General features: G+C 48.2%; 1 protein-coding gene across 1 annotated transcript in view; it reads right to left on the bottom strand.

Annotated features, from left to right (window-relative positions):
* Positions 1-1,238: 1,238 nt before the first annotated feature.
* Positions 1,239-24,177, bottom strand: part of LOC311126314 (neurabin-2-like) — a gene marked incomplete at both ends in the record, with an annotated part of 81,058 nt that continues 58,119 nt past the window's right edge. The window contains 9 exons of the mRNA XM_084158505.1: positions 1,239-1,289; positions 1,612-1,705; positions 1,921-2,150; positions 2,266-2,319; positions 4,406-4,558; positions 6,062-6,194; positions 7,473-7,577; positions 9,406-9,526; positions 9,875-10,007. Of these exons, the coding sequence (XP_084014631.1) occupies positions 1,239-1,289; positions 1,612-1,705; positions 1,921-2,150; positions 2,266-2,319; positions 4,406-4,558; positions 6,062-6,194; positions 7,473-7,577; positions 9,406-9,526; positions 9,875-10,007 (1,074 nt within the window). The remainder of the gene's footprint in view (positions 1,290-1,611; positions 1,706-1,920; positions 2,151-2,265; positions 2,320-4,405; positions 4,559-6,061; positions 6,195-7,472; positions 7,578-9,405; positions 9,527-9,874; positions 10,008-24,177) is intronic.

Raw genomic sequence — 24,177 nt, 5'->3', positions numbered from 1 at the left:
ATGAACATGACCCAGTTGTGTTTCCCAACACCTTTCCATCACCAGTTCTTGTGTATGCCATTCAGTCAGTGTTGAACACATCTTTGATAACATTCACAAAAAAATTAAAATTGAAAATCAGATTTCAATCATGTCATGTCCCTTTTGTGGCACAGCAGATATGGAGGATTTCTCTCCTTTTTACAAGGAGTTATGTTATGTAAGTTGAGTTACAGAAATAAGAAAGGGGTTATTACTGAAGGTTTAGTATGTTCTTACTGAATCCCATCAGTAGCATTACTGGGTAGTGGAGTTGACTGACAATACACAGACTTTATGGCTGTGGCAGCAGTTGACTAACAATACACAGACTTTATGGCTGTGGCAGCAGTTGACTAACAATACACAGACTTTATGGCTGTGGCAGCAGTTGACTATCAATACACAGACTTTATGGCTGTGGCAGCAGTTGACTGTTTGAAGTGCCAAACCCCTGCAAAGGTTGGATTGTTGATGTAATTGTAGAAGGAGATAGCCCATCTCTTCTTGTCCCTTTCATTCCAGTGAAGCACCAAACGTTCAATCCAGCTATATCTTCTCCAGTGTCGACGTTTGACAATTTACACATCTTCCTCAGTCACATAAGTTATCATATGCACCAACTGTTGACTCCATTAGTTCATCCTATATATGTTAAATGTTATACATTAATAAAAATATATACAAACTCAAACTTTTGTTTTATAAACCACATACAGTATTACAACTGTACAATGACAATCCAGAAAATGAAACGTCGCAAAACAAAATAGGCAAATAAAAGAAAGAAAATGAATTTGTTTTGGCAATTGAAATCAAAAGCCTGGTCTTCTAATTCACCCAAACACACTATTGGTGATCAAATTGTCAAATACTGAACACTGGGAATGAAAAATTCGGAACAGCAACGGTTAGAGCTCCACAGAAGTTCTTGTCAGTATTTTTGAATGTTAAGAAAAAGGTTGATTAAACTGTCAAACTAGTAGCCATAGCCAATATTTCCACCTGGGAAATCTTAACAAAACAAAACATGATTGAAAGGGTTGTTAGATAAAGAGATTATATGCAGCAATACAAAGCCTGAGGGTACCTGTATTCGACCGCAAACCAGGCTAAAGTTTGAGACAATAAATATCCTGGGTCCACTGCAAGTACAATAACACTATCCTCATATTCACTTCTTGAAGTTCTTGAAGAGACTCTCTTAGGAAACAAGGCTTTTATAAAGGTTCAGATTTCAGCTCCTCAACAATGCATTCCAGATCTGCTACCTGCAAACAAACACATACTCATTATGGTTGTGTATTATGATGATAGACTACTAGAAACTTTACTTGTTACCAAAATACATTCAATCAAGTTTCTCATACACAAAGTTGTCTGCAACTGCTTTGCCAACGTTCTGCGTAACCAATGGTCTCCCTGATGGCTGCACATGATGACTTTTATAATATAACAGTAGTATATGCCATTTAACAGACACTTTCATCCAAAGCGACTTACAGTCATGCATGCATATATTTTTCGTATTGGTGACCCCAGCGGGAATCGAACCCAGGAACCCCACATACAACCATCAGTCTCCACTATTACCTGTTCATGGAGCTGTCCTGACTCCTCCCTCACTGATGCCTCGGCCCCGTCCTGTACACAGCGCTGAGTCTCCTTCTTCAGGTACTCAATCTCCCTGGAGAGGAGCCATCACAGAGACACCAGTCACACCACTATAAACCACTTCTCTTTCCACTGTAATGAATAAGCTCTGAGGAAGGCCTTGGGGCTGAAACATTGGAGACATTGGCGCAGACTGAACAATGTACAATGTATTGACCTCTTATGTACAACATTACCACACTCTCAATGCAGTGCGTGTGCGTGTGTGTGTGCGTGTCCCGGCCTTACTTCTGCTGGTACTCCTTGATGAGGCGCTTGGCCTTGCTGTACTTGCGCTCCAGAGCCTGGTACTGGACCTGGGTCTCCTTCAGGTGCTCGTCCACAGCCTGACACAGACTCTGGGCCTCCATCCAGTAGCCCTCCAGCTTCTCCATGCGCTCCTTGTTCTCCCGCAGGGTCTGCTCCAGCTGGGTCTTGTCCACACGCCAGCGCTGCTTGTCCTGCTCTGCATGGTTCAGCTGGGAGTGTGGAGAAGCACATGGGGGATGAAAACCGTAAAGGCCACTGTATATCAACTGGCCATATTGTACAATTAAACATTAGGACATAATAAGAATGACATAATATAACAACCTTTCTTTTCAGCTGTTGGATCTCTGCCTGTGTTACAGCATGCTTTATGTGAAGCTGCGGAGAGAGAGCGAGCGAGAGAGAGATAGACAGAGAGAAAGAGAGAGAGAGAGAGAGAGAGAGAGAGAGAGAGAGACAGAGAGAGACAGAGAGAGAGAGAGAGAGAGAGAGAGTGAGAGAGAGTGAGAGAGAGAGAGAGAGAGAGAGAGAGAGACAGAGGGAGAGAGAGGGGGAGAGTAAGCAGTTGAAGTCGGAAGTTTACATACACTTAAGTTGGAGTCATTAAAACTCGTTTTTCAACCACTCCACAAATTTCAAAACTATAGTTTTGGCAAGTCGGTTAGGACATCTACTTTGTGCATGACACAAGTAATTTTTCCAACAATTGTTTACAGACAGATTATTTCACTTATAATTCACTGCATCATAATTCCAGTGGGTCAGAAGTTTACATACACTAAGTTGACTGTGCCTTTAAACAGCTTGGAAAATTCCAGAAAATGTGTCATGGCTTTAGAAGCTTCTGATAGGCTAATTGACATCATTTGAGTCAATTGGAGGTGTACCTGTGGATGTATTTCAAGGCCTACCTTTAAACTCAGTGCCTCTTTGCTTGACATCATAGGAAAATATAAAAAAAATCAGCCAAGACCACAGAAAAAAAATTGTAGACCTCCACAAGTCTGGTTCATCCTTGAGAGCAATTTTCAAATGCCTGAAGGTACCACGTTCATCTGTACAAACAATAGTACGCAAGTATAAACACCATGGGACCACGTAGCCGTCATACCGCTCAGGAAGGAGACGCGTTCTGTCTCCTAGAGATGAACGTACTTTGGTGCGAAAAGTGCAAATCAATCCCAGAACAACAGCAAAGGACTTTGTGAAGATGCTTGAGGAAACAGGTACAAAAGTATCTACATCCACAGTAAAACGAGTCCTATATCGACATAACCTGAAAGGCCGCTCAGCAAGGAAGAAGCCACTGCTCCAAAACCGCCATAAAAAAGCCAGACTACGGTTTGCAACTGCACATGGGTACAAAGATCGTACTTTTTGGAGAAATGTCCTCTGGTCTGATGAAACAAAAATAGAACTGTTTGGCCATAATGACCATCGTTATGTTTGGAGGAAAAAGGGGGTTGCTTGCAAGCTGAAGAACATTATCCCAACCGTGAAGCACAGGGGTGGCAGCATCATGCTGTGGGGGTGCTTTGCTGCAGGAGGGACTGGTGCACTTCACAAAATAGATGGCATCATGAGGAAGGAAAATTATGTGGATATATTGAAGCAACATCTCAAGACATCAGTCAGGAAGTTAAAGCTTGGTCGCTAATGAGTCTTCCAAATGGACAATGACCCCAGGCATACTTCCAAAGTTGTGGCAAAATGGCTTAAGGACAACAAAATCAAGGTATTGGAGTGGCCATCATAAAGCCCTGACCTCAATCCTATAGAACATTTGTGGGCAGAACTGAAAAAGCGTGTGCGAGCAAGGAGGCCTACAAACCTGACTCAGTTACACCAGCTCTGTCAGGAGGAATGGGCCAAAATTCACCCAATTTATTGTGGGAAGCTTGTGGAAGGCTACCCGAAACATTTGACCCAAGTTAAACAATTTAAAGGCAATGCTACCAAATACTAATTGAGTGTATGTAAACTTCTGACCCACTGGGAATGTGATGAAAGAAATAAAAGCTGAAATAAATAATTATCTCTACTATTATTCTGACATTTCACATTCTTAAAATAAAGTGGTGATCCTAACTGACCTAAGACAGGGAATTTGTACTCGGATTAAATGTCAGGAATTGTGAAAAACTGAGTTTAAATGTATTTGGCTAAGGTGTATGTAAACTTCCGACTTCAACTGTATATCAGGAATAGAGTGTAGTAGTGTACTATATCAGGAATAGAGTGTAGTAGTGTACTATATCAGGAATAGAGTGTAGTAGTGTACTATATCAGGAATAGAGTGTAGTAGTGTACTATATCAGGAATAGAGTGTAGTAGTGTACTATATCAGGAATAGAGTGTAGTAGTGTACTATATCAGGAATAGAGTGTAGTAGTGTACTATATCAGGAATAGAGTGTAGTAGTGTACTATATCAGGAATTTGTCTTTAACTTTGTCTCCTCTCACTTCCTGGTTCTTATGGGCTAGCTTCTCAGGGTCCGTCTCCAGGTGAGAGATGTCCTCGTTCTCAGCCAGGTCAAACACCTCGATGGCAGAGGGATGTGTGGGGCTGACCTCTTCCTCCTCATCCTCCTCCTCGTCAGTACCATATTCACCACCCTGGGGGAAGAGCGGACAAGTGAGCCTGAAGTCTCTATTGGGTCTGGGGTTTTCCACAATGCCTCCAGGTCTTAATTGAGAGGGCCAAAGTGTCTGCATCTTTGAATAGGTTCAATATAGTTCCATCCATCCATTCATCCATCCGTCCATCATCCATCCATCCATCCATCCCACAGCATTTTTATAATTGCCTGTGACTGCTGCCTCTACAAGAGCTTCATGGTTATTATAATTGTTGGTTCTCTATTGATACTGAGACTGGCCACTAGATGGCATATAACACCAGTGAAGCAGGTCCCTAGATAGGGGGTGAGAACACACCAGAACTAAACCTCAGCATTTATGCTATCATTCTGCATGTCATCGTAATAAGATGGAGAATTTAAGAATGTCCTGCATCCTCATAGGATTTTGATTGGATAGAGGTCAAAACATCCTCCTTGTGATAGGTGATGACATTTACATTTGAGTCATTTAGCAGACACTCTTATCCAGAGCGACTTCCAGTTAGTGCAGTCATCTTAAGATAGCTAGGTGGGACAACACATCACAAGCGTATCAAGTACATTTTCCCTCAAATAAGTATTCATCAGCAAAGTCAGAGCTAGTAGGAAGATACAAGTGCCTTTTTGAGGGGGGCATCGGGGGCGCCGTGATAATTATTTAAGATACTCTTCAAAGAGGTAGGGTTTCAGATGTTTTCGGAAGATGGACAGGGACTCCGCTGTCCTGACTTTAGGGGGAAGCTGGTTCCACCATTGGGGTGCCAGGACAGAGAAGAGCTTGGACTGTGCTGATGACCTGAACCAATTGTGGGTTGGATGTCCTATAAAATCTCTACCCCCAACAACCCAGAGAGGAAGTGGCCAAAACATCATAAACAGATTAAAAAAGGAGTCCTAGGGGGACTCTCTGAACTGACCTGTTGGGATGTGTCCCAAATGGCATCCTACTGTCTATATAGTCTATATAGTGCACTACCTTTGACCAGAGCCCTGAGGAAGAATAGTGTATTTTGGGAAGCAGACTTGTGTTTATACTGTCTGCAGGCTACACTGAACAGTAACAGCGTACCTATGGACACACGCCCATTCAGCTCACTCAATACAGCCACCGGGTCCATTCTGACAAAGATGCGATTGGCACACATATCTTAATCCTAAAGCTGAGGGGGAAAGAGAACACACAAAGGCAAAGATTGACCTAAAAAGCTTAATAGTCATTTGAACAATTCAAATAGTGGCCAGGTTTCTGTTTCTGTCTCTAAACCATCAGTGTTCAGGGTCATGTTCCTTAGGGCACACAGTAGCAAATCCTTTTGTAACATAAAGCAAACATCTGTATTCTTATTGGACAAGTCTTTCTGTCCATCTGTACTGTACCTCTTGGTTGTCCATTCACTGGCTGTAGATTGGTTGTAGACCTACCTATGCTGGTTGTAGACTGAATATAGACTAGTTGTAGACTGATTGTTGACTGATTGTAGATTGGTTGGAGACCTACCTCTTGGTCCTCCATGTACTGGCTGTAGCGTTGTTCCATCAGCTCTCTCTGCCAGCGCTCCTGTTCCAGGGTCTGTTGGATCAGCTGGGCCACCTCACTCTGCTCGCCTGGCTTCTCTCGACCAATCAGAAACCTGCATACAATTACACAGCTTTTGAAAACGGCTTCCTATGTGGACTGCAATAAGAGGAACCTATATGATATGGTCCCTTAGCAAGAGGTTAAATAATCAGAATTATATAGCCTCTTTCAACATTTAGATTATTTTGACTCAATATACAGTATGCTCCGAGAGAGACATGTTTTTCAGTGTAATACCTTCCTCAGCTATGTAAAAGGAATCTGAGTAGTTCAGAATGACTACCCATAGTCAGTCAGTTATCAAGACGACCACAACAGCCTTACAATTCCCTCCGCTAACTATCAGCTAATTAAATGCTAACCAACACAGTTCCCATCCTCATCCATCCATCCATTCCCCTGGCTGATATTTTTATGAATAGGACTGACCGACTGACCGCCTGCCTCAGCATTTCCTTCCCCGTCTACCCTGTTCTATAATTCATGAGCAATCTCTGAAGAGGGCCCTGATCTTCGACAAGTCACACAACACTAACAATTATACACGCACACACGCACACGCACACACACACGCACACATGCAAACACAGACACACCACACACCACACGCTAACAATTACCCGCATAGCTCCACTGACCACTAGTTCCTGAATTATGAATGAATGAGCCTATAGGATGACAAAGGAGTGTTGGGGATTGGGGAACAGGCAGATGACTCTGGTGCCCCATTCAGTCATCCACAAATAGATTGGCATTTCAGAATGATAATTGTGTTGATGCCTGCTGTGAGGATGATGGTGATGTTTTTATGCTCTTCTATGGTCCAAATGTAGAGTTTGAGCTTTGTCTGTGGTTCTGCTGTGGTTCTGCTGTGGTTCTGCTGTGGTTCTGTTGCTATATCTCTGAAAGGAAGTGGTGGCTCTTCATCCTACTATCATCATGGCCCTATTTGGCTTCTGATGACTACTCTGCATGACCTGATCTACACAGTGTGTGGTCATTTTGCCAGTCTCGCTAGAATCTAAAGCTGCTGCAAACTAAGAAGAACATGTCTACAGAAAACCTTAATGGTGTCTGGCATCACGCTATACTACAAAGACAATAGAGTAGAGATCAGACTTGATGGGTCCAACTTCATACAGGGCCAAGCAATTTAACTGTATTCAAGTGTTTGAGAGCGACATCCATCAAAGCAACTCTATTCTCTCTCAGTAGCTAATTGTTTTAAAATTGTTTTAAAAGCAGCAGTAGTTGGACTCTGGTCAACGGTAGTGCACTATAAAGGGAATAAGGTGCAATTTGGGATGCATCCCCAAAAACGAATCCTCACTTGACGGTGCCTGTGGTGTTCCTGAGGACAGAAGCAGCGAAGGTCTGGGTTACCCCCACCAGACTGGTCCCATCCACCTCCACTATCAGGTCATTCACCTGGATCCTGGATGGAGAAACACAAAGCAGCACAACAACCTCAGTCAGGACTCTTAGAACATGCTTACTTTTTCACTCATTTTTCATTCAACTTTTATTTATACAGGTTTGTCTCATTGAGATAGAAATCTATTTTGCAAGCGAGACCTGCTCACACAAGGAACCATATCAAATCAGCAAGCTAGACCAAGATGTTAATACTACTACTAGACACACAAGTCTGGCTCATCTCACATGCTTGATTGCTTCTTAGATTATTAAATCATCATTAATCATTAAATCCAAGCACTAGCATTTCACCCAATGGTTTAGACATCACTCTTCTACTCCCTGGCCGACAATAGAGAGAAATATGGTGGCTCCCATTGCCCTGGAGGAAATTATGTTCATTGAACTATCTCTTAAACCAGGGTTTCCCAACCCTCCCTAAATTGGCACACCTGATTCAATTAGTCAACTGGGTGGGAGGGGGACTGATAAGCAACCTCAGTTGCTGGACGAGATGGGAAGGGGTGAGGTTGGACAGATGAAGATGCAGGAGGAGGGGGGTTAGGCGGTGTGGAAAGGGGTGGGAAACATGGTTTCCGGGTGGGGAGGGAGGGAGGATGCAGGCGGGTGGATGGGGAATGAGGGGGTTGGGGGGAATGGGTCGGGGAGGGGGACTGAGGGGGTTGGGGGATTGGGTTGCGGAGGGGGACTGAGGGGGCTGGGGGAATGGGGATGGGGACTGAGGGGGTTGGGGAATGGGTTGGGGAGGGGGACTGAGGGGGTTGGGGAATGGGTTGGGGAGGGGGACTGAGGGGGTTGAGGGAATGGGTTGGGGAGGGGGACTGAGGGGGTTGGGGGAATGGGTTGGGGAGGGGGACTGAGGGGGTTGAGGGAATGGGTTGGGGAGGGGGACAAGGGGGTTGGGGGAATGTGTTGGGGAGGGGGCATGAGGTGGTTGGTGGAATGGGTTGGGGAGGGGGACAAGGGGGGGGGGAATGGGTTGGGGAGGGGGACTGGGGGGGTTGGGGGAATGGGTTGGGGAGGGGGACAAGGGGGTTGGGGGAATGGGTTGGGGGGGGGGACTGAAGGGGTTGGGGGAATGGGTTGGGGAGGGGGACTGAGGGGGTTGGGGGAATGGGTTGGGGAGAGGGTTGGGGGAATGGGTTGGGGAGGGGAGGGGAGGGGGACTGAGGGAGTTGGGGGAACGGGTTGGGGAGGGGAGGCGGACTGAGGAGGTTGGGGGATTGGGTTGCGGATGGGGACTGAGGGGGCTGGGGAATGGGGATGGGGACTGAGGGGGTTGAGGGAATGGGTTGGGGAGGGGGACTGAGGGGGTTGGGGGAATGGGTTGGGGAGGTGGACTGAGGGGGTTGAGGGAATGGGTTGGGGAGGGGGACTGAGGGGGTTGGGGGAATGTGTTGGGGAGGGGGACTGAGGTGGTTGGGGGAATGGGTTGGGGAGGGGGACAAGGGGGTTGGGGGGAATGGGTTGGGGAGGGGGACTGAGGGGGTTGGGGGAATGGGTTGGGGAGGGGGACTGAAGGGGGTTGAGGGAATGGGTTGGGGAGGGGGACAAGGGGGTTGGGGGGAATGGGTTGGGGAGGGGGACTGAGGGGGTTGGGGGAATGGGTTGGGGAGGGGGTTGGGGGAATGGGTTGGGGAGGGGAGGGGAGGGGGACTGAGGGGGTTGGGGGAACAGGTTGGGGAGGGGAGGGGGACTGAGGGGGTTGGGGGAATGGGTTGGGGAGGGGAGGGGGACTGAGGGGGTTGGGGGAATGGGTTGGGGAGGGGGTCTGAGGGGGTTGGGGGAATGTGTTGGGGAGGGGGAAACTTTTTTTTGTGACGTACCTGCCGTCCCTGTGCGCTGCTCCTTTATCGGTGACCGTCTTGACAAAGATGCCCAGTTTCTCCAGGCCCATGTCTGCCCCCGCCCCCATCCCAATGATACTGATACCCAGTCCATCACCATCTGAGGACACAGTGGATAGAGGAGAAATGCAGTCCCAACTGTGAGAAGTAAATAAAATCATAGTCATCCTAATCCATAATGAAAATGAAATGCTCTTTTGTTTCATAATAGCTTTTCAATTTAATGTTTTCCTGTGACAGCCCTTTTACCCTATGTTAACTTCCTGTATTGCATTTCTGTATTGTCTAACTAAATCCCAGATTGCCACATTAAGGTTATGGGGGTAACTGAATCCCAGATTGCCACATTAAGGTTATGGGGGTAACTGAATCCCAGAATGCCACATAAAGGTTATGGGGTAACTGAATCCCAGATTAAGGTTATGGGGGTAACTGGGCTGAGGTGTACCTTTCTCCAGTGTGACGGGGAACAGATCGAGCCTCTCCACCCTCTTCTCCAGCTCGTACTCGGCAGATGCAGCCATGGGGTCCACGTCCTCGTTCCGACGGTCATAGTCCTCATTGGGGTAGGTGGCAAACACCTGAGAGATGAACCAATCACAATTAAGTTTATTACAAAACAGTTTATTCAGACTGATTTTACTTCGGCTGGGTATCTGATTGATTGACTGACTGATTGACTGATTGAGCAGTAGTTGCAGGTTTATAATTCATGATGTTTCTATCCATGTTGGAAGAGGCCTTAGTTCCATGATGTTCAGATAGGGTTGGTGGAGGTGGGACAGTGAAAGAGGTGACGATATAGTGTTGCCTTTAGTGCATTACACTGACAGGTCAATCAACTCAAAACATTTATACACTGCTCAAAAAAATAAAGGGAATATTTAAACAACACAATGTAACTCCAAGTCAATCACACTTCTGTGAAATCAAACTGTCCACTTAGGAAGCAACACTGACAACAAAACATTGACAATACATTTCACATGCTGTTGTGCAAATGGAATAGACAACAGGTGGAAATTATAGGCAATTAGCAAGACACCCCCAATAAAGGACTGGTTTTGCAGGTGGTGACCACAGACCACTTCTCAGTTCCTATGCTTCCTGGCTGATGTTTTGGTCACTTTTGAATGCTGGCGGTGCTTTCACTCTAGTGGTAGCATGAGACGGAGTCTCCAACCACACAATTGGCTCAGGTAGTGCAGCTCATTCAGGATGGCACATCAATGCGAGCTGTGGCAAGAAGGTTTGCTGTGTCTGTCAGCGTAGTGTCCAGAGCATGGAGGCGCTACCAGGAGACAGGCCAGTACATCAGGAGACGTGGAGGAGGCCGTAGGAGGGCAACAACCCAGCAGCAGGACTGCTACCTCCGCCTTTGTGCAAGGAGGAGCAGGAGGAGCACTGCCAGAGCCCTGCAAAATGACCTCCAGCAGGCCACAAATGTGCATGTGTCTGCTCAAACGGTCAGAAACAGACTACATGAGGGTGGTATGAGGGCCCGACGTCCACAGGTGGGGGTTGTGCTTACAGCCCAACACCGTGCAGGACGTTTGGCATTTGCCAGAGAACACCAAGATTGGCAAATTCGCCACTGGCGCCCTGTGCTCTTCACAGATGAAAGCAGGTTCACACTGAGCACATGTGACAGACGTGACAGAGTCTGGAGACGCCGTGGAGAACGTTCTGCTGCCTGCAACATCCTCCAGCATGACCGGTTTGGCGGTAGGTCAGTCATGGTGTGGGGTGGCATTTCTTTGGGGGGCCGCACAGCCCTCCATGTGCTTGCCAGAGGTAGGTAGCCTGACTGCCATTAGGTACCGAGATGAGATCCTCAGACCCCTTGTGAGACCATATGCTGGTGCGGTTGGCCCTGGGTTCCTCCTAATGGAAGACAATGCTAGACCTCATGTGGCTGGAGTGTGTCAGCAGTTCCTGCAAGAGGAAGGCATTGATGCTATGGACTGGCCCGCCCGTTCCCCAGACCTGAATCCAATTGAGCACATATGGGACATCATGTCTCGCTCCATCCACCAACGCCACGTTGCACCACAGACTGTCCAGGAGTTGGCGGATGCTTTAGTCCAGGTCTGGGAGGAGATCCCTCAGGAGACCATCCGCCACCTCATCAGGAGCATGCCCAGGCATTGTAGGGAGGTCATACAGGCACATGGAGGCCACACACACTACTGAGCCTCATTTTGACTTGTTTTAAGGACATTACATCAAAGTTGGATCAGCCTGTAGTGTGGTTTTCCACTTTAATTTTGAGGGTGACTCCAAATCCAAACCTCCATGGGTTGATAAATTTGATTTCTATTGATAATTTTTGTGTGATTTTGTTGTCAGCACATTCAACTATGTAAAGAAAAAAGTATTTAACAAGATTATTTCATTCATTCAGATCTAGGAAGTGTTATTTTAGTGTTCCCTTAATTTTTTTGAGCAGTGTATAAACAATTTCCATCACCAAATTTCCCTGTCAGAGCATGCTTTTTACTACCAAAGTGCAATTAATTATATTCCGGTAACAGAACTCAAATCAACCCCAGTATAAAACCAAGCATCTCTCACAGAATAGATAGTGGCCCAATTCAGAGCAGAAATTCCCACATTGGCCCAGCTCCAACAGCATGGTTGAATCCCAAATGACACCCTATTCCCTACATAGTGTCCTACCCTATTCCCTACATAGTGCACTACTTTAGACCACAGTCCTATGGGTGGTGCACTTTATAGGGAATAAGATGCACTTTATAGGGAATAAGATGCACTTTATAGGGAATAAGTTGCAATTTGGGACGTAGCCCATGACAGTTTACATAAGCATCTTCAGCATGCTAATGCTGGCTTGGCCCAGGCAGCTGCAACACACATAAGGAGGGATGGAGCTGCCAACAAGGTTGAACTGTAAAAGCCTACCCTCCTCTCTGGTCTTCCAGGGAGGGTTAATATCCCTCTTCCTCCACGTTAAACTGTCTTTATGTTAATATCCCTCTTCCTCTTTGTTAAACTGTTTTTATGTTAATATCCCTCTTCCTCCATGTTAAACTGTCTTTATGTTAATATCCCTCTTCCTCCATGTTAAACTGTCTTTATGTTAATATACCTCTTCCTCTATGTTAAACTGTCTTTATGTTAATATCCTTCTTCCTCCATGTTAAACTGTCTTTACGTTAATATCGCTCTTCCTCTATGTTAAACTGTCTTTATGTTGATATCCTTCCTCCTCCATTTTAAACTGTCTTTATGTTAATATCCCTCTGTATTTTTGTTAAACTATCTTCATGTTAATATCCTCTGTATTTTTTAAAACTGTCTTTATGTTAATATCCCTCTTCCTCATTGTAAATCTGTCTTCATGTTAATATCCCTATTCCTCTTTGTTAAACTGTATTTATGTTAATATCCCTCTTCCTCCATTTTAAACTGTCCTCATGTTAATATCCCTCTTCCTCCATGTTAAACTGTCTTTATGTTAATATCCCTCTTCCTCCCATCTAAGCTGTCTTTATGTTAATATCCCTCTTCCACAATGTTAAACTGACTTTATGTTAATATCCCTCTTCCTCCATGTAAACTGTCTTTATGTTAACATCCCTCTTCCTCCCATCTAAACTGACTTTATGTTAATATCCCTCTTCCTCCATGTTAAACTATCTTTATGTTAACATCTGTCACGGTTTCGGCCGAGGCTGCTCCTCTTCCTTGTTCGGGCGGACTTCGGCGGTCGTCGTCTCCGGAGTACTAGCTGCCACCGTTCGATGTGTTTTGTTCTTTTGGTTTTGTCTGTGCATAACACCTGTCCCTTATTTGTGTCTTGATTATTCTCCTTATTTAGTTGGTTTGTTTGGGGCAGGTGTTATGCGTGATTGTTATTGTCAGTTTGCCTCCGAGTACTTCTCTCTCTCGTTTATTTAGTATTTTCGAGAGTTCGCACTGCGTGCGCCTTTTCTTGTTTTTCCGCACTGTGTGTTGTGCGTAATTGTTCGTGCCGCCCGGTTGGGTTGGCGACTCATTTCCCGTGTTGGGATACATATATATACTAAAGTCCGTTGAAGAACCTCCTTGTCCCTGCGCTTGATTCCTGCACTACATCCACACTCAACACTCTGACAGAATCACGCATCCACATGGAATCAGCAGGAGCGACCGCGCCGACCGCCGATCTGGACGAACGGCTTCGTGGTCAGGAGGACCGTATGAACCAGGTGTGTCACGCCCTGGATAGGGTGATGACCACCCTACACCGATGGGAGACCAGCGGGGTGCCCACACCTCCCACCACCGACCCAGCTCCAGCGGTCAGCCCTCAGGGTACATCTCCGGAACCCAGTGGGATTCGGCTCTCGCTCCCGAGGGCGTACGACGGCTCCACCGCCGGGTGTCAAGGGTTCCTGCTGCAGGTGGAGCTCTACCTCGCCACCGTCCACCCGGCGCCCTCGGGACACGAGAGCGTCTCAGCCCTCATCTCCTGTCTCACCGGCAAGGCGTTGGAGTGGGCCAACGCCGAGTGGAGGAGAATGGACGCCGCAACCACGAACTATGCGGAGTTCTCCCGCCGCTTCCGTGCTGTATTCGACCATCCACCAGAGGGGAAGGCGGCGGGGGAGCGTCTGTTCTACCTCCGACAGGGGATGAGGAGCGCACAGGACTTTGCCTTGGAGTTCCGGACCCTAGCGGCTGACGCAGGGTGGAATGAGCGGGCCCATATCGACCATTTCCGCTGCAGCCTCCGGGAGGACGTCCAGCGAGAGTTGGCGTGCAGGGACACGTCGTTGACGTTCGACCAGCTGGTCGACATGGCCATCCGGCTGGATACCCTGCTCGCCACCCGTGGGCGTCCCGGAGGGGGGGGTCTGCCCATTCCACTCTCCAGCACCTCTGAGCCTAGCCCTATGGAGCTCGGAGGTGCTGGCGCTAGGGAACGCAGGAGGAGGAGCCCGAGGGGACCCGGCCCTTGCACCAACTGTGGTCGTGGAGGGCACACTGCGGCTAGGTGCTGGGGCGGGTCCTCCAGGGGAGGAGATGGCAGGTCTAGCATTGGGGGGTCCCCCCAGGTGAGTAGGCGCCCTGCTTACCCAGAGCTTTCTGTCGTGCACCTAACCTTGCCTGTTTGTTTCCCACAGGTTGCACCTCGTTCCCAGCATAAGGCGCTGGTAGATTCAGGCGCAGCTGGGAATTTTATAGATCGCCAGTTCTGTTTAGAGTTAGGGATTCCCCTCCTTCCTGTTGATAAGCCTTTCCCCGTCCATGCCCTAGATAGCCGTCCGTTAGGGTCTGGGTTGATTAGGGAGGTCACAGCACCACTTCAGATGATGGCGCAGGAGGGTCATGAGGAGAGAATTCAGCTTTATCTGATTGACTCTCCTGCGTATCCGGTGGTGCTGGGTCTTCCCTGGTTGATGACTCATGACCCTATTATTGGGTGGCGAGAGAAAGCTCTTAAAGGGTGGTCTGCTCAATGTGAGGGGCGGTGTCTGGGTGTTTCCATAGGGGCGACCTCGGTGGAGAGTCCGAATCTAATGCCAGCACTGCAGATTCCCCCCGAGTATGAGGATTTGGCACTGGCGTTCAGTAAGACTAGGGCTGCGCAGCTGCCGCCTCATAGACGGGGGGATTGTGCGATAGATCTCCAGTCAGGCGCAGCTCTCCCGCGGAGCCATGTGTATCCCTTGTCTCAAGAGGAGAAAAAATCGATGGAGACGTACATCTCTGAGTCTCTTAGACAGGGGTACATACGGCCCTCCGTTTCACCCGTTTCCTCAAGTTTCTTTTTTGTGAAGAAGAAGGATGGAGGTCTGCGGCCGTGTATTGATTACCGCGGTCTCAATCAGATCACAGTGAAGTACAGCTATCCGCTTCCTCTGATTGCGACTATGACGGAGTCACTGCACGGCGCGCGGTTCTTTACAAAATTGGATCTTAGGAGCGCATATAACTTGGTGCGCATCCGTAAGGGCGATGAATGGAAGACAGCGTTTAGCACGACTTCCGGGCACTACGAGTATCTAGTCATGCCATATGGGTTGATGAATGCTCCCTCAGTCTTCCAATCCTTCGTTGATGAGATTTTCCGGGACATGCAGGGACAGGGAGTGGTTGTGTACATCGACGACATTCTGGTGTATAGTCCTACCCGTGCTGAGCATGTAGCCCTGGTGCGCCGAGTATTGCGGAGGCTGTTGGAGCATGACCTATATGTCAAGGCAGAGAAATGTCTGTTTTTTCAGAAGTCGGTCTCCTTTCTGGGTTACCAGTTATCTGCGTCAGGGGTGAAGATGGAGGTAGACCGGGTGTCAGCTGTGCGTAATTGGCAAACCCCAACCACGGTGAAGGAGGTGCAACGGTTCTTGGGTTTTGCGAATTACTACCGGAGGTTTATCCGGGGTTTTGGACAGGTGGCAGCTCCCATAACGTCTCTGTTAAAGGGGGGTCCGGTGCGCTTGCGGTGGTCAGCTGAGGCGGACAGGGCATTTGGGAGACTGAAGGACCTGTTTACCTCGGCGCCGGTGTTGGCGCATCCGGATCCCTCTTTACCGTTCCAAGTAGAGGTGGACGCGTCAGAGGCCGGAATAGGGGCCGTTCTTTCCCAGCGTTCTGGTACTCCACCTAAACTCCGTCCCTGTGCGTTCTACTCTAAGAAGCTCAGTCCGGCGGAGCGGAATTATGACGTAGGGGACAGGGAGCTGTTAGCCGTGGTACAGGCCCTAAAGGTGTGGCGGCATTGGCTCGAGGGGGCTCAACACCCTTTCCTCATTCAAACTGACCATCGTAACCTGGAGTACATCCGGGCAGCTAGGAGACTGAATCCTCGCCAGGCTCGGTGGACTATGTTCCTGGCCCGGTTTGTGTTTAAGATCACATACATCCCTGGGTCCCAGAACGGGAAGGCAGATGCTCTGTCCCGGCGGTATGACGCGGAGGAGAGGTCAGTTGAGTCCACGCCCATACTACCGGAGTCTTGTCTGGTTGCTCCGGTGGTGTGGGAGGTTGATGGTGAGATCGAGCGGGCGTTACGCACCGACCCGAGTCCTCCTCAGTGTCCTGTGGGTCGGACGTACGTTCCGCTCGAGATACGCGATCGCCTCATTTGTTGGGCTCACACGTCTCCCTCCTCTGGTCATCCGGGTATCGGCCGGACAGTGCACTGCCTTAGCACGAAGTACTGGTGGCCAACGTTAGCTAGGGATGTGAGGATTTATGTTTCCTCCTGTTCGGTGTGTGCCCAGTGTAAGGCGCCCAGACATTTGCCCAGGGGTAAGTTACAACCCCTGCCTATTCCACAACGACCCTGGTCCCACCTCTCGGTGGATTTTGTTACCGACCTTCCCCCCTCACAGGGAAACACTACCATCCTGGTCGTTGTGGATAGGTTCTCGAAGGCCTGTCGTCTCCTTCCCATGCCGGGTCTACCCACTGCCCTGCAGACCGCGGAGGCTCTGTTCACCCATGTCTTCCGGCATTACGGGGTACCCGAGGATATAGTGTCTGACCGAGGCCCCCAGTTCACCTCGAGAGTGTGGAGGGCATTTATGGAACGGTTGGGGGTGTCGGTAAGCCTTACCTCGGGTTACCACCCGGAAAGTAATGGGCAGGTTGAACGTGTCAACCAGGATGTGGGTAGGTTTCTGAGGTCATACTGTCAGGGCCGGCCGGAGGAGTGGGCGAGATATGTGCCCTGGGCGGAGATGGCACAGAACTCTCTTCGCCACTCCTCCACCCAACTAACCCCGTTTCAGTGTGTGTTGGGGTACCAGCCGGTGCTGGCACCATGGCATGAGAGCCAGATCGAGGCCCCCGCTGTGGATGAGTGGGTAAGGCGCTCGGAGGAGACGTGGGACGCTGCACACGTCCATCTGCAGCGTGCCATACGTCGACAGAAGGCGAGCGCCGACCTACACCGCAGTGAGGGGCCAGTGTACGCACCTGGAGATCGAGTCTGGCTCTCAACCAGAAACCTGCCCCTCCGCCTGCCCTGCCGGAAGCTGGGTCGGCGGTTTGTGGGGCCGTTTAAAGTCCTGAGGAGATTGAACGAGGTGAGTTATAGGTTAGAACTACCTGTTGACTACAAAAATATTAACCCCTCGTTCCATGTGTCTCTCCTCAGGCCGGTGGTAGCTGGTCCACTCCAGGACTTTGAGATTGAGGAGACTCCTCCGCCCCCGTTGGACATCGAGGGGGCTCCGGCGTACACCGTGAGGTCCATTCTGGATTCTAGACGCCGGATGGGGGGTCTTCAATATCTCGTGGAGTGGGAGGGGTACGGTCCGGAGGAGCGGTGCTGGGTGCCAAGGAGGGACGTGCTAGACCAGTCCCTACTGACCGATTTCCATCGGGGTCATCCTGCGCGCCCTGCTCCGCGTCGTCCGGGTCGTCCTCGAGCTCCGGGTCGGCGCACGGCTGGAGCCGCGCGTCAAGGGGGGGGTACTGTCACGGTTTCGGCCGAGGCTGCTCCTCTTCCTTGTTCGGGCGGACTTCGGCGGTCGTCGTCTCCGGAGTACTAGCTGCCACCGTTCGATGTGTTTTGTTCTTTTGGTTTTGTCTGTGCATAACACCTGTCCCTTATTTGTGTCTTGATTATTCTCCTTATTTAGTTGGTTTGTTTGGGGCAGGTGTTATGCGTGATTGTTATTGTCAGTTTGCCTCCGAGTACTTCTCTCTCTCGTTTATTTAGTATTTTCGAGAGTTCGCACTGCGTGCGCCTTTTCTTGTTTTTCCGCACTGTGTGTTGTGCGTAATTGTTCGTGCCGCCCGGTTGGGTTGGCGACTCATTTCCCGTGTTGGGATACATATATATACTAAAGTCCGTTGAAGAACCTCCTTGTCCCTGCGCTTGATTCCTGCACTACATCCACACTCAACACTCTGACAACATCCCTCTTCCTCCATGTTAAACTGTGTTTATGTTAATATACCTCTTCCTCTTTGTTAAACTGTCTTTATGTTAATATCCCTCAATCCTTCTTGTTAAGCTGTCTTTATGTAAATATCCCTATTCCTCTTTGTTAAACTGTCTTTATGTTAAATCCATCTTCCTCCACGTTAAACTGTTGTTATGTTAATATCCCTCTTACTCCACGTTAAACTGTCTTTATGTTAATATCTCTCTGCCTTTGTGTTAAACTGTCTTTATGTTAATATCCCTCTTCCTCTTTGTTAAACTGTCTTTATGTAAATATCCCTCTTCCTCCATTTAAAACGTTCTTTATATGAACATTCCTCTTCCTCCATTTTAAACTGTATTTATGTTAATATCCCTCTTCTTCTTTGTTAAACTGTCTTTATGTTAATATCCCTCTTCCTCCACTTTAAACTGTCTTTATGTTACTATTCCTCTTCCTCCATGTTAAACTGTCTTTATGTTAACTTCCCTCTTCCTCCATGTTAAACAGTTTTTATGTTAATATCATGCTTCCTCTTTGTTAAACTGTCTTAATGTTAATATCCCTCTTCCTCCACGTTAAACTGTCTTTATGTTAATATCCCTCTTCCTCCATGTTAAACTGTCTTTCTGTTAATATCCCTCTTCCTCCATGTTAAACTGTCTTTATGTTAATATCGCTCTGCCTTTTTGTTAAACTGTCTTTAAGTTAATATCCCTTCTTCCTCTTAGTTAAACTGTCTTTATGTAAATATCCCTCTTCCTCCATTTAACACTTTCTTTATATGAACATCCCTCTTCCTCCATTTTAAACTGTATTTATGTTGATATCCCTCTTGCTCCATTTTAAACAGTCTTTATGTTAATATCCCTCTTTCTCCATGTTAACTTGTCTTTATGTTAATATCCCTCTTCCTCCATGTTAATCTGTCTTTATGTTAACATCCCTCTTCCTCCATTTTAACTGTATTTATGTTAATATCCCTCTTCCTCTTTGTTAAACTGTCTTAATGTAAATATCTATTTTCCTATTTGTTAAACTGTCGTTATGTTAATATCCCTCTTCTTCCACGTTAAACTGTCTTTATGTTAATATGCCTCTTCCTCCATTTTAACTGTATTTATGTTAATATCCCTCTGCCTTTTGGTTAAACTGTCTTTATATAAATATCCCTCTTCCTCTTTATTAAACTGTCTTTATGTAAATATCCCTCTTCCTCCATTTAAAACTTTCTTTATATGAACATCCGTCTTCCTCCATTTAAAACTGTATTTATATGAACATCCCTCTTCCTCCATTTTAAACTGTCTTTATGTTGATATCCCTCTTCCTCCATGTTAAACTGTCTTTATGTTAATATCCCTCTGTCTTTTTGTTAAACTGTCTTTATGTTAATATCCCTCTTCCTCTTTGTAAAACTGTCTTCATGTTAATATCCCTCTTCCTCCATGTTAAACTGACTTTATGTTAACATCCCTCTTCCTCTTTGTTAAACTGTCTTTATGTAAATATCCCTGCCTCCATTTAAAACTTTCTTTATATGAACATCCGTCTTCCTCCATTTTAAACTGTCTTTATGTTGATATCCCTCTTCCTCTTTGTTAAACTGTCTTAATGTAAATATCCCTTTGCCTCTTTGTTAAACTGTCTTTATGTTAATTCCCCCCTTCATCCACGTTAAACTGTCTTTATGTTAATGTCCCTCTTCCTCCACTTTAAACTGTCTTTATGTTAATATCTCTCTTCCTCCATTTTAAACTGTCTTTATGTTAATATCCCTCTGCCTTTTTGTTAAACTGTCTTCATGTTAATATCCCTCTTCCTCCATGTTAAACTGTCTTTACGTTAATATCCCTCTTCCTCTTTGTTAAACTGTCTTTATGTTAATATCCTTTCTCTTCCTCCACGTTAAACTGTCTTTATGTTAACATCCCTCTGTCTTTTTGTTAAACTGTCTTTATGTTCATATCCCTCTTCCTCTTTGTAAAACTGTCTTCATGTTAATATCCCTATTCCTCTTTGTAAAACTGTCTTCATGTTAATATCCCTCTTCCTCTTTGTTAAACTGTCTTTATGTTAACATCCCTCTTCCTCCATTTTAAACTGTCCTCATTATAATATCCCTCTTCCTCCATGTTAAACTGTCTTTATGTAAATATCCCTCTTCCTCCATATAAAACTTTCTTTATATGAACATCCCTCTTCCTCCATTTTAAACTGTCTTTATGTTGATATCCCTCTTCCTCTTTGTTAAACTGTCTTCATGTTAATATCCCTCTTCCTCCATGTTAAACGTTTTTTTGTCATGAGCACTCTCTCTCCCTGGTAGCAACATTAATTGCATTCAATTCTCTGCCACTCTGCTCACTCTCTCCCTACTCTGCCTAACGAGCTCCACCTGGCTCCGCCCTGCTCTGCTCTTGTTACCTGGCCAGCTGCACTGCATTTCCCACTCACCATCCTCACCTTGCCTCACTCTGTTCTAATTACTCTGCCAGCTGAACTGCATTTCCCCACTAACCTCTCCCAGTATATCAAGCCCTGTTTTTCAGCCAAGCCCTGTCAGATCGTCTTCAAACCCGGACCAGTAACCTGCCTGTCTGCGCTCTGACTCCTGTTTGTGATACCGTTCCTTTCTTGACTGCCTCCTTGTTCTACTGCCCCGTCTATCCCGACCTGCCTTCTGGACCTCGACTACTCTCCGATCTTCAGCCCCTCCGGTAACTCGATTCTGCTTTCTGTCTCTCACCACGATATTTGCCCAGCCCTGATCTGTACTTCTGCCTGCCATTCATATTGCTGTTGTGTGTGTGTTCCCCCAGGTCTCCGACCACCAGATGAGCGTGCCCAGACGCTTCACCACCCTCAGCCCGATACGCCGCTCCATCACTGGGGAACACACACACTAAGCACTTGGACTGGACACCCCCGGACATTTGGTGACCCCCGGAGCACAGGTACACACACACTAAGCACTTGGACTGGACACCCCCGGACATTTGGTGACCCCCGGAGCACAGGTACCCACAGGACCCTGAAAAACCCCAGAGCCCCAAGCACCCCTGGAACCCCTGACACCCCTGGCACTCCTCTTCCCGCCTGAAACCTTCAATAAAGAACTCTGAATTTGAACTTGCGCTCTTGGGTCCTCTTCTGTCCGTGACAGAACGATCTGACCTTCATGGACCCAGCGCACTCCCTGACCACGATGGAAGAAGAGCCAGAGATGACTGCCCTACAGCGACTGGAACGCTCTGAGGGAGACATAAATCGGATGGCTGGCGACATCGCTTCCCTTCTCCAGCTATTCAACCAGCAGCAACAACAGTTCCAACTGCAGCAACAACAGCTAGCCCAAGCCCTGCAACTACTCTCAAACCCGGCTACTCCACCTGCACCCCCCCCTGGTCCTTCTGTTCCTGTACCACCGACACTCCTTCATCCCTCCGCTGGAGGTCCCAATGCTGCAGGCCCGGCAGTGCTGCCACCAGATCCCCACGCTCCTGAACCAAAGATTGGGAACCCGGAACGTTTTGATGGCAACCAGAAGCAAGTAAGACCATTCTTGAGCAGCTGCCGAATCCAGTTTGCACTACAGCCCAGGACTTTCTCAACAGAGGGAGCCAAGGTGGGGTATGTCATCACACATCTCACCGGTCGAGCTCGGTTGTGGGGAACGGCGGAATTCGACCGGCAAACCCCAGCCTGTGCCTCCTTCAGTGCCTTTGAGGAGGAGATGTTAAAGGTCTTTGACCTAGGCTCGCCAACAGCCGAAGCGTCACAAGCTCTGCTCACCATCCGTCAGGGCAATCGGACAGTGGCAGACTTCTCCATTGACTTTCGTACCCTGGCCAGTCAAAGCTCGTTTAACCCAGAGGCACTGGTGCAAGCCTTCCTCCATAGCCTGGCGGACTATATCAAAGACGAGCTTGTTTCCCATGACCCGCCCTCAACGCTTGATGCCGCCATTGACCTTGCCGTCCGCATTGACCGCCGTATACAGACCCGGAGGAGGGAGAAGGGCCGTCTCAGTCAACCTGCCATCCGCACTCGGGTCGATACCGCTTCTGTCCAGCCCCTGCCTGTCAAGTCCCATAGCCAACTCAATCAGCCTGAGCCCATGGAGATTGGCCGTGCCTCTCTGACTCCCGAGGAGCGTCGGCGCCGTCTAAGCTCCAACCTTTGCCTCTACTGTGGTGGCGAAAATCACCGTGTCGCCACTTGTCCGGCAAAAGCCGCAGCTCACCAGGTGTAGGGGAGATCCGGGTGAGCTCAACAAGCCTTCAGTCTCCCTCCATCCGAAAGACCCTGCTTCATCTCCGCCTTCAGCTTTCTGACAAGACTCATACATTGGCCGCCCTTGTGGATTCCGGAGCCGAAGCAAACATCATGGACCCTGAGCTTGCACAGCAACTGGGCGTGAACCATCATCAACTGACACAACCCATTCCTGCACGAGCCCTGGATGGGCATCATCTTGGCACTGTCACTCATATCTCCGCCCCTGTGACAATCCTGCTGTCAGGAAACCACCAGGAGTCCATCCAGTTTCACCTCCTACACTCACCTGGCCAACCACTCATTCTTGGATACCCGTGGCTCCGTCAGCACAACCCCCACATCGACTGGGAGACAGGAACAGTCCGTGAGTGGGGAAGGAGTTGTCACCAGACCTGTTTAAGGGGGGCCACCCTGCCCGTTCACCGGGAAAGATCTAGCGCTACCTCCGACATATCCAATGTTCCGGCCTGTTACCACAGCCTGAAAGAGGTGTTCAACAAATCCAAGGCGACATCTCTACCCCCACACAGACCCTATGACTGCGCGATTGATCTCCTGCCTGGCACAGCACCTCCCAAGGGTCGTCTGTATTCACTGTCAGCCCCGGAAAGAAAGGCCATGGAGGACTACATTAATGACTCTCTTGCCGCCGGGATAATTAGACCGTCATCTTCCCCCGCAGGAGCGGGATTCTTCTTTGTCGGCAAGAAGGACGGTTCTCTTCGTCCATGCATAGATTACCGGGGTCTGAACGACATCACGGTTAAGAATCGCTACCCACTGCCCTTACTTTCGTCTGCCTTCGAACTGCTGCAGGGGGCCACTGTATTCACAAAGCTGGACCTTCGCAATGCCTACCATCTGGTGCGGATGAGGGAGGGAGACGAATGGAAGACAGCGTTCAACACACCAACCGGCCACTATGAATATCTCGTCATGCCCTTCGGCCTCACCAATGCCCCAGCAGTTTTTCAAGCCCTAGTGAATGATATCCTCAGGGACATGCTAAATACGTTCGTATTTGTGTACCTTGACGATATTTTAATATTCTCAAAGACTCTGTCAGAACACACGCACCACGTCCAGTTGGTCCTGCGCCGCCTGCTGGAGAACTCTCTTTTCGTGAAGGCAGAGAAGTGCGAGTTCCATGCCAAGACCGTTTCATTCCTGGGGTATGTGGTGACCGAGGGCAGCATTCAGATGGATCTCACGAAGGTGTCGGCTGTCACTTCCTGGCCAGTTCCTGAGTCTCGGAAAAAGTTGCAACAGTTCCTGGGCTTTGCCAACTTTTATAGGAGATTCATCAGAAACTATAGCACAGTGGCTGCACCCCTCACGGCGCTAACCAGCACTAAACAACCGTACCAATGGACATCAGCTGCTGATAAGGCCTTCAATATCCTCAAGACATGTTTCACTTCTGCTCCCATCCTCCAGATGCCAGATGCAGCAAGGCAGTTTGTGGTGGAGGTAGATGCTTCGGACGTGGGAGTGGGTGCAGTGCTTTCTCAAAGAGCAGCTGAGGATGGCAAGATGCACCCCTGTGCCTTCTACTCCCGTCGGCTAACCCCTGCCGAATGCAACT

This window comes from Coregonus lavaretus (genome assembly GCF_964263955.1).
Source record: "Coregonus lavaretus genome assembly, chromosome: 1".
Taxonomy (NCBI): domain Eukaryota; kingdom Metazoa; phylum Chordata; class Actinopteri; order Salmoniformes; family Salmonidae; genus Coregonus; species Coregonus lavaretus.
This window is presented reverse-complemented; position numbering and strand designations above follow the sequence as displayed.